This window comes from Labrus bergylta, chromosome 6, assembly GCF_963930695.1.
Source record: "Labrus bergylta chromosome 6, fLabBer1.1, whole genome shotgun sequence".
Lineage (NCBI taxonomy): Eukaryota > Metazoa > Chordata > Actinopteri > Labriformes > Labridae > Labrus > Labrus bergylta.
The window spans coordinates 24,533,456-24,546,970 of record NC_089200.1 but is presented as its reverse complement, the minus strand read 5'-3'; the positions used below and the strand labels follow the sequence as shown (position 1 = coordinate 24,546,970).

Here is a 13,515-nt window from a genome sequence, read left to right as displayed (position 1 = left end):
TACATGTTGTTTTCTTATCTCTTACTTTGCTTCAAACCTCCCTCTTTAAAGCTTGCATCGAATGTGCACTTTATGTGGACCGATTCAACAATTAGTCATCATGAGGCAGAAGGAGAAGATGAGGTTAAAGCAGGTACCTTTTGTGCGTCTCGCTGCGAAGGAGGAGGAGGAAGATGAGGCAAGAGAGGAGGTAAGAGAGAAGCGGCGGGAGGGCACTGTCTCCTTAGCGGCAGGTTCTATAGTTGGAGAGGCATTAGGAAGAGGAGAAGGGTCACCATAAGAGAGCAGGAGGTTAAGGAGCGGCAGAATGGAAAGCGGCAGAAGCAGCAGAATGGAAAACAGAAATTAAGAAGCTGAGCTGAATGGATAAATGTGCAGACTGCTCTCAAAGACACACAAAGAAGGATGACAACAGCACAAGTAATGGAAGAAAGAAGAAGAAGGAAATGGGCTGAAAACAAATCTACAGCATGTCTTTGGGTTTTGTCTTGCAGATACTCTGTCTAATCCACAGTTTGCCCTTGCTTACTTTCACTTTAATGCATGCTAAAAGAGTTAAACTATGATTGCTTCATGACTGGAAAAAAAAAAAACTCTGACGTCAAAGGATGAGTCCCGTTAGAATTTCAAAGTCTGGACGGAGTAAGAGGCGTCACATAAATAGCTGTCAGCCATCACTAATTGAATAAATGTGACTCTTCAGGATGTCTCCCTCCTGATGCAACATCACTGCAACACGACCATGGAGCAGCTTTCGCTTATTCTAAAGGACGTTTCCTTTTTTAAATGACGTGCACACTAAGTGACTGCCATGGAAATGACTGGGGTTGAACATCTTCTGAACCTGCCGGTTGAACTCGGGCTCCCAACTCACTGCTGAGTCAGGGTGCTGTGTCATGCTGTGAATGTCAGGGTGCGTGCAGGTCACAGGCGGACTCATCCTTGGTTTCAATCCTCTCCTCAGTGAGCTAACACTTTGGGTTTATTGAGCGGACATTAGAGCAAAGGAGATTGAGAGGGAGCTGTCTTGTTAATGGTGAGTCTGCTCTGCTGAAGAACACCTGCCATCGACTCATTGCATTGATTTCCATCTCATACAGCAGGCAGCACAGTGCTCGGGGCAGTGGGTACAATGTCCATTTACTGTGAGAATGCAAGTATATGGGGCTGTTATACTCACTGTATGAGGACCAACTGAGAATACATTGACCTTTATAAGGGATGAGTTCATCATTAAAGCTTTAGTTAAAAGTGATTATGAAGATTTAATGAAAGCAATGAGCAATGAAGAGTTTCTTCTTCAGACTCATACCGCTGAAGTTTGCCAGAGTGAAAGACATTTTCACAAATAAATGTAATGTCAGTAGCTCAGGTTCATGTAGTGTTGTAGTCAAGACCACACTAACCAACCAGAGTGCTCCGAGACCGAGACCAAGACCATAAATATCACTGAAAAATCATCATCTTGTGTTTAGGGGGCATGTCACTTATTTAGACCGTAACATGGGGAAGGTTGCGGCCGAAACCGGTGATGACGTAGGAAAATAGCCCGTCAGTGGTGGTCTTGACTGGTCTTGATTTAAAATATGGAGTCTACCCAGTCTGAGACCGAAACAAGACAGAGTAAAAATGTTACTTTCGATTCTGAGACGAGATCGAAATCAAGACTGATTTCAAATACTACAACACTCGGTTCATGGAGTTACCATTAAAGCAACAATATGTAACTTTTCCACCTTAAAATAGTAGCATTAAAGTCGATTCAATAGTTCAATTACTGTCAATAGGGGAGAATAGTGTCTCTCTCATGTCGCCTGCTATCAGTACTTTGTAAGTTTGGCCGTGGTCCTTCAGCCGTCCCTCTACTGTTTGATACAATGGCTGAGGCTAAGAGACGGAAGAGGACCTAGCACGAAGTTGGACTAGACCTCCTGGCTTTACCATGTTGGCACGGGCTTCGAGAAACAGCAGTTAGTAATGCATAAACAGAACGCTAAAATGTCGAAAATTATATGTTATATAATTAGTGTATATCTCTGCAGAAATCATTCAACCGATTGAGATGTGACATTAAGCTAAGATAGTTATCGTCTAATCTCAGTTCTGTCTCAGGTTTGACATAAATAAATAAATAAATGAATAAATCCAATTTACATTAAATCTTTATCCTTGTCCATCTTCAAATTAGCTGTATCACTTTATAACTTACAAACCTTTGTAAACTAGCATGTCATAAATTTGCCTCTCCAATTTAGCCATTTAGCTACGGCCTACAGTTGTCATGGTAACAGCTGAATACACATTTATAGCTGTTTGCAAACAACAGGCTGAAGACGCTTGCAGAGTGATATTTAATCCAGTAACATTACTGAGCCTTGTCAGTCCACATGGTTCTTTGGCTTCTTCCAGCGTCTTCGCCCTCCGTCTGTTAACAAATGCAAGTCATCTATGAGGGGGAGGCAACACTAATGTGTGACTTACTAGAGTGCAATTGCACTCAGAGACCATTGATCGGCGCCAAATCAAACACATATTGTTGCTTTAAGGGATGCAATGTTGTCTTTCATTAAAAGGCCACAGATGGCTAAAAATTTAAATAATTAATTGAGAAAGTGAAAAAAAAAATGTAGAGAAAGCTCTTCTATGAATATGTATAAACTGTGTAGCAAACTGCATATGATGCAACGTTTTGTTACCATATCTCCATAACTATGAACATTAATCTGCTACAATAACAGCCTCCCCTCTTCAGGTTCAGACTTTCCACTAGATTTTGGAACCTGGCTTCAGGGATTTACTCCTGTTCAGTCTCAAGAGCTTTCGAGAGGTTCAACACTTATTTTGGGTGATAAGGCCTGGCTCACAGACGGTGCTCCAGCTAATCCACGAGGTGAGGGATGGGAAAAAGGTCAGTGCTTTAAGAAGGCAAGTCTAGTGCTATGAATCAAACTTTAGAAAGTAAGAATGTCCACATATTTTGTGCAATTCATTTTTTGCCATCCGTACATACGGTGCAAATACAACAGTATAAATACATTAAAGGTCACATATTATACTAATTGTCAACAACTTTAAATAAGTCTCAGAGCTCTCGGAAACATGTCTGTGAAGTTTCTTGTTCTAAACCCACTCTGATTCTGTATTTGATCATGCCTATAAAGTCCTCTATTTCAGCCCTGCTCAGAACAGGCTGTTTCTGTATCTGTAGCTTTAAATGTAAATGAGCTGTGTCTGACCACGCCCCCCTCTCTGGAAGGGCTTGGGTGGCTCGGAGCTTTCTCACTCCATGTCCTATTGTTTACAGTGAGAAGGCAGACTCAGAGGGCAGAACAAACACCTAGCTGTGGGAGTGTCACCCACCTGGGGGAGGGGTTACTGCCCTTTGTGATGTCATGAAGGGAAAATCTCCAAACGGCCTGTTTGAGCACACATTTCTGGGGTTTGTAGACAGACTAGAGACACAAAATAGTGTTAGAGAAACATTTTAAAGTATATTTTGTATAATATGTGACCTTTAAAGGTTACGTGGCATTCATCTTTTCCTCTTCTGTCTTTTCAGAATTACTCAGATCAATAAAGTGTTCATAATGGCACGGCTCTGTTGTAATACCCAAATAAACGATGGGAATCTGAAATATAACTCAGTATACTACACACTACAACACACTAAACATGTTTTCTTATTTCTCTGCATTCAGATTACTGAAGGGGTTTCCGGGAGATCTTTGCTCGAATGGAAAACTGAATCAATGACATGCCATCCCTTTCACCGCCCACACATCCACCCTCACTTATATGTCTTATTAAGAGTAAGCGCTGCCTTGAAAAGTGGCTGAAATACTACAACATGGAAAGCAGCACCTGAAATCAACGCCTGGCCCTCCTGCAAAAAATGTAAATGCTCTTCCAAATGTCAAGAAGGGCCTGAATATTAGAAGGTGACATTTAGAGCAGTGTTAAGATGCATGGTTTCTGCCTCACTGTGTGTTGTCACCACTTGTCGGGACTCTGGCTGGTTCTCTTTCCGTCTCTTCAACAAGAACCCTGTCCCCTCTTCCTTGAATCACAGTTCCTATGTTTTTATCAGGGAAGATGCAGCGATACTGACAAGACGACATAAAGGCAGAGGATAAACAGTAGGGGGAGATGTGGCCTTTATTAGGCTGAGACAGGCTGGGATGCACGGAGAGATCTGCCCGGCAACAACGAGATACACACATACAGACATTTATATAAAAAGTGAGAAAGAAAAAGGAGTGCACAGCAGTGATTTTGTGACTGGAGAAAGACGATGGAACAAGAAAGGATGGCGGCAAGAAAGAAGCTGCTGGGGTTTATGTTGATTGTGATTAAAGTGATGATGGACGATGAGGTGTCGACAAAGATGCCGGTGATGATGATTGTTATGAAGAGCACTCAGGGTTTCGCACGGTGCTGTTACCTGCTGGAAGAGACCTCCTGTTGGAAAGTCCCTGCAAGGTGAAGCGTTTCCTAGCGTTAGCAGCCGAGAGGCCTGATTGGCTGGCTGAAGCATCGGCTGAGTAGGAAGCAAGAGGGGGGCAGGAGTTAGTGCAGCAGGAAAAGAAGGAAAAGAAGAGGGAGCAGCAGATCGTTTGGGTTTTTATTTTTTTTTCTAGATAATGCCATCATTTATCCAAAAGTTTCAGAATCATTGTCAAAAGAGAAGGTTATAGCTGGAACGTGCCTCACTGTGTCGATGGTTACAATGCTGCCTCTAGAAATCATGCACTCTCACTTGGCACGGTTCTTGGGGGATGATGCTGTGAGGGTTAATTAGGGTACCCCAGACCCGTCACAGTTAGTCAAAAACAAAGCAGAGGACCCACATGCAGAACAAAACGAAAAGATAAAAAAAAAAAAAAAAATGGAAGGAACTTGAGCTTGTATATTTCTTTTCTCGTCTTCTGAATACTCAAAGCGCTTTTACACCGCAGGTCACACCAACACATTCACACACTGATGGTAGAGGCTGCTGTGTAAAGAGTCCATCAGTATTAATCAATGACATTCAAATCGATTCATACGTCGCCGATGAAGCAGTGAGGGCAACATGGGGTTAAGTGTCTTGCCAAAGAACAGAACACAACGGACATGTTGCTGCAGGAGCTGGGGATTGAACCAAAGTTTTCTGTGATTGTTTTGTATAATAGAAGTTTTCAGACAATGCACGCTGTAATGAAATGCAAAAGAGAGGCAAAGAGTAGCAGAGGTGTGTTAATTTGACGACTGCAGCTTCACTGTCTGTGTCACTTTATAACCTTAGCACCTCAGACAAGATGTAAGTGCACATTATGTTATAATATATAACCAGATTCAGATCACAGGTGAAATGACTGATGACTCTAAAATCCTACTTTTTCAGCAGACTGAAAAGTTAACACCACATCGTCTAATGCATGGTACAATCTGACAACTACCCTTGAACAGTCGGACAAATTCCCACACATCAAGGATGCACGTATGTGTGTTAATCCTCAGTGGGAAGCAGCTGATCAGTGCTGAGATGAGATGTGTTTTCTGTCTGCTCAGTGTGTGAGTGTGTGGTTGTGGAGGGTGGGGGGGGGGGGGGGGGGGGTGAGAAAATTCACAGCATAGAGCTAAACGCAAACAGCGCTATAATTTTTAACCAATAACACATCATGCAGGGAAGCAAACAGCGTGAGGAGAGAGATAAGACGAAGGGAGAGGAGCGAAGAGACAGAATGGAGCGAGCAGAAGGAGAGGAGATGGTTCGATAAGGAAAACAAAGGAGCGAAAGAGAAGAGAGAGAGAGAGAGAGAGAGAGAGAGAGAGAGAGAGAGAGAGAGAGAGAGATAGTGTTTAAAAAGAGAACACAGGCCAGGGGAAAAGTGAAGAGAAGAAGAGAAGAGGCAGGAGAGCAAAGAGCGGAAGGGGAGGGGAGGTGGAAGAGAGAGAAAAGAAAGTGTGAGTGGATTTGAGGAGACAGGTATGGGTTTGGACGACTGGGTCTATAATAGCAGCCAGACACCCATTAGAGGGGTGAGACCAAAAACAACAGCTGCTGTCAACTACGCCTAACCTTTACCTTTGGACTAGCAGTGGGGATTGGAGGAGTGTGTGTTTGAATGTGTGTGTGTGTGTGTGTGTGTGTGTGTGTGTGTGTGTGTGTGTGTGTGTGTGTGTGTGTGTGTGTGTGTGAAATCAGAAACACTTGCATACTTAAAAAGGATGCTTAAAACCACCTCGTTTTATGAGCAAAACCGTAAGGCCTAATGCTTAACGGCTCATACTTTTCAGCCTGACTCATCGCCTGGTGTCAGTCATGCAGCGACCACTAAGGCACGTCGTCCTATCACATTCGATCAGCTGCTCCTGATCATTTGGATGAATCTCTGACCTCTTTCATATTTTGCTCACACTCACACAGTGTGAGCAGAGCCACGACCGATTCCCGGACTACGGGACTTCATCCCCTCTGTTTTTACCTGCACAAACAGATAGCGTCTGAAATCACCATGGCAACAGCAGGCATGCCCTTTTATCTGTTTCACCCCCCCTCCTATCATGTAAGAACCTATGGATTTGATTTAAAATTATCGGAGTAGTTGTAGATGCAAGTTTGCAGGATAAGCATGTAAAGTCTAGTTGTTGTTCTCCTTGTGTATTGAGTTCATGAAAGGAAAAGGTAGTGAGGAAGAAAGAAACAGGCTGAGGGAAAGGAGGGAGGATGTGACAAGACAAAAGAGGGAAGTTCAGAGACGAGGTGTTTCCCTGGAAATGACTTTTAGAGTAGGCTTCTCTTGTTGCCATGACTTAGTCTTTGTCACACTGCAGCAACAATGACACCAGACTACACACACACACACACACACACACACACACACACACACACACACACACACACACACACACACACACACACACACACACACACACACACACACACACACACACACACACACACACACACACACACACACACACACACACACACAGCTCTGGTCAACACAACCGTCACTGATAGACTGTTGATATTTTCACACACTGGAAAATAACACAGAGGGCTTTCTCACAAGCGTGAAATCGTAACTGTTATCGTATCCTCAACTGGGGTTGACAATGGATTTTGTGTGTCTGTGTGTTGTATACGTAGCTGTGTGTGTGTGTGTGTGTGTGTGTGTGTGTGTGTGTGTGTGTGTGTGTGTGTGTGTGTGTGTGTTTCGATGATGCCTCGCATCCCTGCATGCTGTTGGCCTGACTGTGTGCAATGAGTGTTCACAGTCCATTTCACTTTTGGAAATGTTCGGAATTTCAAGACAAACAGAAAAAAGATGAGATAAAGTTTTTTAGCGTTATTTTGTGGTTGAAGTGTTTTCTAAAATTAAAATCTCTTACCTCTCTTCTGCCTCATATTAGGGCTGGGATTGGTTCTCCTGAAGCCGGACTCTGGACTTGATGAATCGGACTGTCTCAGCGCCATCTTACGCACGTTCCTATTGGAGAAGAGAAACCAATAAAATCTTTGTTAGCCAATGAAAAGATGGAAGCAGAGTGCAGAAACATCATTTTCCACCATCTTTATCCCTGTCTGTTATTCCCAAACGGAGTGTTTTGAGAAAAAAGTACAGTTTTTTAACCACTTTATTGCCATGGTCATAAACAGTGGTGATTCTAAAGTCTCTTGGGGCCCTAGGCAAAAATTAATTGGGGGACCTGTCACTGCAAAATTTGCACATTTTGAGCTATTGCTGTGTTTTAAAGTTTGTCAACCCTCGGGGGGCCCCTAAGCAGCGCCTTTGGTCATACACAATCGTCATTCCAGACAGTTCATTCTTTTTTCTTTATTGCATTGTTTGTGTGCATATGTAGCTCAACTCGTTTTTTGAATAAAGAACACAACCAAGAAAGGCACACCAAACAACACAAGAAGAAATTCAAACTAATATAGAAAGAAAGGAAAGTGCTGTTCCCCACATCACAAAAAAAAGTACAGGCTTTTTTTTTTCATGCCTCTGTGTTGTGTTAAGTTGTTGTCTTACCTCATCGGGCCTCCATAGATGTTGATCTGGCTGGCCTCTGTGAACACGAGAGAGAAATAACATTTAAATGTAAATCCAATGTCTGCATTGTTTCTCGCTTCCAAAATGATCCATTCATTATTTAATATACAGCGAAGGGTGGCCGAGTGGCTAGTTATCGCGCCCCGTGTACAGAGGGTGTATGTTCCCCACTCTCTCTACCTGATTTTTGACGTTAACCACTGTCCTGTCTCTTCAATAAAGACACAAAAGGCCCTCTTTCAAAGAATGAACACAGAGATGAGTTCACTGTGGAGTCCCTCTTATTTTTGTTCGCTAAATTGTGCTTGGCTACACGTCCTTTACTTTCCTCTTAAAGGTAAGCTTCATCCTTACCCTAAGATTCTAGTATTCTACTTGTTACCGTGTGCAGCCAAAGTCATTTGATTTATGTCTTCAGTACTTTGCTCAGGGGGAACACAGAGTTTGTCCTGTGTGTCTACCTTGCTACATGAAGGCCTTGAGGTATCGACTGTCTCCTGTTTGTATTCATCTAATATGAGTGCCTGGTCCTGGTCCATGTCCCCATGCAGGATTCACAGCACAAAGGACCGTTGGTAAAGCTTTAAGGGGCTGAAAGTGAATCCAACTGGCCTCAGGTAGATATGATTTAAAACATTTCAAAAGGGCATCACTTTAGTTAGTTGACAAGAGGACCTGTAGCATGTAGCAGAGGCTACAGTCCTTTAACCAGCAGGCCCTTCACCCCTTTATCTGCATCCCATCCCCACTTTCAAAAACCCAATGGAGCTATCCGTTCAAAATATTTGTAAAATAAATTAAACCAAGCAAAGCAAACCAGCAGAATGTATAGGAACATGATGGATGGGTCTGGGATCAAATCTGACCTGTGGATCCTTTCCCGAATATCATTCCCCACTCTCTCCTCAATTTCTGACTCTGTCCACTGTCCTGTCCCTCCAATAAATGCCTACCCCCCCCCCCCCCAAAAAAACAAAAAACATTGTTTTACTTACTGCTAAGAAAATGAAGAGATAAGAAGAAGGATGCAGATTTCACAAAGCTCTAATTCCTATGAATGAGTGCTTGAGGGCGAGAGTCTACTCTGGTGTTTACCCCGTGAGTACCTGCTGTTGTTATCCCAGCATTACAGTTACACACTGAAGAGAAAGGTTATGGGGTTTCCGACTGTGTTTACGGTCTGTGACCTCCAGCACAGAGTTAAAAGATGACATCTTTTATTCCAGAAAGCTTGTTGAGTTACTCCCTTGCTTAAAATCTCTTTAAACGCTGCGTGGACTCTGTGAGCCTCTTTTATGGGCCTGATAGAAATCACCCTCCGGCGCTGTAAAGCCAGAGAGAAACATCACAACACTTGAAGTCACAGTGGGTATACAGCTTGTGGATATGAACCCTGTGTCTAAACAAGAATGCTTCACAAATGCAAGCTTATCAGAGCCGGCCTGCAACGAGATTCAGCTGTGTGACAAGAAATGTGTTGGAAGGCTCGAGTGGTGAAATAACACTGCAGACAGTAAGGAGCAGCCTTGGCCGGACGCATTGCTCACATAAGTGAAATACCAAGCTCTTTGAATGATCTGGCTTGTCACCTCCTGTTCCAAGCAACCAATGAACCTGTCGCAGGAATGCCGACTCAGCAAGAGGACATTCCACATACCCTGAATATTGTGCTCAGCAGAAGGGATATATATATATTTATTTTTATATCATGGATCCAGTGATGTTTTATTCATACAAGGTTGGTCACATCAAGGTGTTTGTAGCCAGCAACAGTCTGAGACACGAACCTGAGCAAAAGAGCAGCAGCAGCAGCGAGGAGTTGATATGACGAGTAACACTGAGTGTGTGCGGACTCACCGACACACCCTGCATCAAACTCAAAGTCCCAGGAGTGTATCCTGACCGACACTGTGTCAGCTTGTTATTGTGCACCGCATGAAGCTGATTCACATGCAGGTTCAGTTTTTCCCTTCCCTAACACATTCTCAAGCGCCCTGAGGAAGCTCTGCTGTCATAACATCTTTGGGCTTTCATAACGTTTCCGATTATTAATGTTGGTGTCCCACTCTGCGATTTCACATTAGTGTTACAGTATTGCAGAAGCACGGCGTGTTAAACACACAGCAGGGGCTCCACATACACACTCGGACACACACACACACATCAACACTGCCCGCTCCGCTACTTCCTGCCCCTGTAACACATCTGTTGTTACGTCCGATGCCAGCACAAAATACTTTGGTAGAACGTGACATCAGGTTCTGGACAGATCTTGTCAAAGTTCTTGTAACGTCTGGGGATTACGCCAACAACTGTGTATCTTGTGTTTAAAATCTTGTATTTGAGGTTTAGTCTGGACGTCCAACATCGTAACATTTTATGTTTGTATATAAAAATGGATCAGCGGAAAAGATCTCTTTTCAGAAACAATTTACATTTTATTTACAAGATTAAAGGCAGGATTGGTGATTAGCATGATTTTGAAAGTAGCATTCCCTCAGTGCTCCGTCTACACCCACCCCCTCCCCTCTGTGCTCCCTAAAAAGCCACGCCTTACATGATGGAGCGCCGTTACTCCAGAAGCGGACTTCAGCTCATCGCTTACATTGTGTAGAAACTACGTCGTCTCATGTTTCATTCAGCGGTAAATAACTCACAGTATAAACTCTGTCATCAGTGGCGCGCTTTGAGTGTGTGCTAGTGCGCGCAAGGGGTGGAGAACGAGCAGGGAGACAGGGAGGCGTGATTGGTTCATCAGATTGGTACCTCGTGGCAGACATTGGTCAAGGTTTTTACAGGTTTAAAACTGCTACAGATGATGGATTAATGAGTTATTAATTTCTGTCAGGACAAATCTTAAAAAGTGTATCTGGAGAAAGTTAGCAACCCTGCCTTTAAGTCAATAGATTATGCCTAAGTTATGAGATGCTAAGTTAGTTTCTCTTTACAGTCTGTAATACTACAGTTGTGTCAATGGTCAAAAGTTGGTTGCAAAGGGGCCGTGTCTTTACACCTGTCACTCATTTACACTACAGAAGGGAAAAGAAGAGGAGGTTACAGTGCTTGGCCAAAACATAAAACAATCCTTTATTATCAAGTTATTTGAAGAATAATGTTCTCATCTTTATTGAATCAGAAAGGGAGCGCTTAACCCTGCTCAGGTTTTTTTTTTGTGTTGGTTAACATAACATATTCCATCACCATGTTTTTGCTGTGTCATTCTCATTACTCAGCATCTAAATATGCCTTCCTCAGGAGACCAATAAAGAAAAGCTCATGTTGTCTAATTTTCCTGAAGCCATGCAAAAAAGGTGCTTTGGTTCATAAAGAGGTAATGCAATGCAATAAAAAATAAAGTTTTTCCAGCTCTGGCGATGTGATGTTTTTGGATACAGCCTGAAGATCTCTGCATGGAGTTGTGCAGGAACGTCTGGAGATGTGAATATAAAGTGAGAGGGAGGTGGTGGCTCTGTAGAATCATTTCCATCTCTATTTTAAATACATCAAAAAGAGATGCAGTCAGAATTTTTATTTTGTAGTTTTGGCCTTAACCGACTGCTTGTCCCAGCTGGGAACACATTCAGTATCTGCACTAAACTAGACCCTACCAACATTTGAAAGGCAGTAACACAATAATGCTACAGAATCACAGTTAGTTCAATCTGAACAGACAGTAGTCAAACTTACACTGTATGTAGCTGCTTGATTGAAACTCGGTTTAAGGGATATTTCAGACTATTTCAACAAGTGGTGCCCATTGTTATTCAGGATGATGCAAGAGTATTATTTGCATCCCTTCACAGAAGTGTACAGGGGGTCCTAGTGTTAGAGAAGCTGCAGTCATCTGGGGCGTTGATCTATGCAGAGGTGACATGATCCAGTATATGTGTGCGCAGACACACATATACCATGTATACCCTCTCTATCTCCACCAACCATAACTACTGATATCAAATTATCATACCATTTTTTTATTCCTGTGTTAATAAATCATTTTCAAAAGTAATGGCTTGTGTCCACTGATCAGTAATAAAATAATAAAAACAGAAAATCGTCTGTTTTCGATACATAACTAATGTAGTTCAGGTGTCAGTTGTTTTCTGTCGCTGCGTCCTCAGTTGAAAAAAGTTCCACTTTTAGAACAGCGACGCAATCATCAATGTCACTGCTTCCTTATCGACCAATGAGAATGAATATCTGCTGTCAGCTTTGTCAACAACAATGGCGGAGGAGGCGCAAGTGTGACTCATCTTTTCTAATTTACAAAAGACGAGGTGTGTTGCAGGAAATGGCTAATGCCAGGACATGACTCCTTTACATCGTTTTCATGTTTTCTTGGTGAGATTTCTTTGAATTAAAGCAAAAATGAAATGCACGGAGCTACTGAGACACACTTAACAGATTTTTCCGAGGGAAGCAGAAGTTGCATTTGTAACCTAGCAACAACGAGCGCTGGTGAGAAGCGCTTTGAAGCTGAGGTTTTGGGCGCTGCCAGCACATGAAGCGCTGTCTGTGGACAGAGGCCCTAACACAACAGAGCGGCATCATATAGAGCTTGTAAAAAGAAAATGTATGCCAAATGTTACAACCATAAACTGTAACTATTAATGGACGAAGCCTAAGTGATGACACCCATCTGTTCCTGCAGGGGCCTCTGGGGTGCATCAGCCGTAGCAGCCATGCAGGAAATCCTGTTTCAACCTAATAAACTCAACCTAACGACAGGCTGAGAGCTGGAGCTGAGGCGGGTGATAAGCCTCTTGACGAACTGTTACATTGCGTCCACCCAATTTTGGGGGTGGCACTATAGGGGTGTAATCAGACGTTAAAGGGGGGCCCAAGCCTCCCCTGGTCCCGCCTCTGTACATGCCCCTGCTGTAAAATAAGTTTTCTCAAATGACCCGACTTGTAATAAACTGGAATCTGCCTTTTTTTTTTTTTTTAAATTAGTCTACGCTATTATAAATCTTTTCCTAAATTATGAACCAAATCTCTCTTCCTCTTCTCTCCGACACACAGAGCTTTTACGACTACAGCTCCTCTCCGTCTCCATGTCTTTCTCCTCACCTCGCCCCTCTCTTCCTTCTTGTCCATCCCTTCAGTGTCTCTTCGATTCATCCGTGCTGCCTCTCAGCCTCCACCTCCACCCTGAAAATCTCTGTGTCTCTGTCTTTTTTGTCTCTCTCTCTCTACCCATCATTCCACCACCCTCTTCTTTGCTCTCCCCTTCACATTCAATCTCCCTCTTCTCTTTTCCCCCCGACCAATTTTCATTCTTTCTCCCTCTGTCTTTCCTCTACACTCCTCACAAGGAGTCAGAGGTGTAAATCACACACACACAAATACACACACACACACACACACACACACACACACACACACACACACACACACACACACACACACACACACACACACACACACACACACACACACACACACACACACACACACACACACACACACACACACA

General features: G+C 43.1%; 1 protein-coding gene across 5 annotated transcripts in view; it reads right to left on the bottom strand.

Moving 5' to 3' along the window:
* The window catches only part of mcf2l2 (MCF.2 cell line derived transforming sequence-like 2), a 128,121-nt gene that overhangs the window by 20,176 nt on the left and 94,430 nt on the right, over positions 1-13,515 (bottom strand). For 4 of the 5 annotated variants that reach the window (XM_065956054.1, XM_065956055.1, XM_065956056.1 and 1 more), the window contains exons 26-29: positions 8,022-8,058; positions 7,378-7,475; positions 4,442-4,537; positions 138-236 (exon numbers count right to left, since the gene is read on the bottom strand). In XM_065956054.1, coding sequence (XP_065812126.1) covers positions 138-236; positions 4,442-4,537; positions 7,378-7,475; positions 8,022-8,058 — 330 coding nt within the window. The remainder of the gene's footprint in view (positions 1-137; positions 237-4,441; positions 4,538-7,377; positions 7,476-8,021; positions 8,059-13,515) is intronic. The other variant, XM_065956057.1, reaches the window with a different exon arrangement.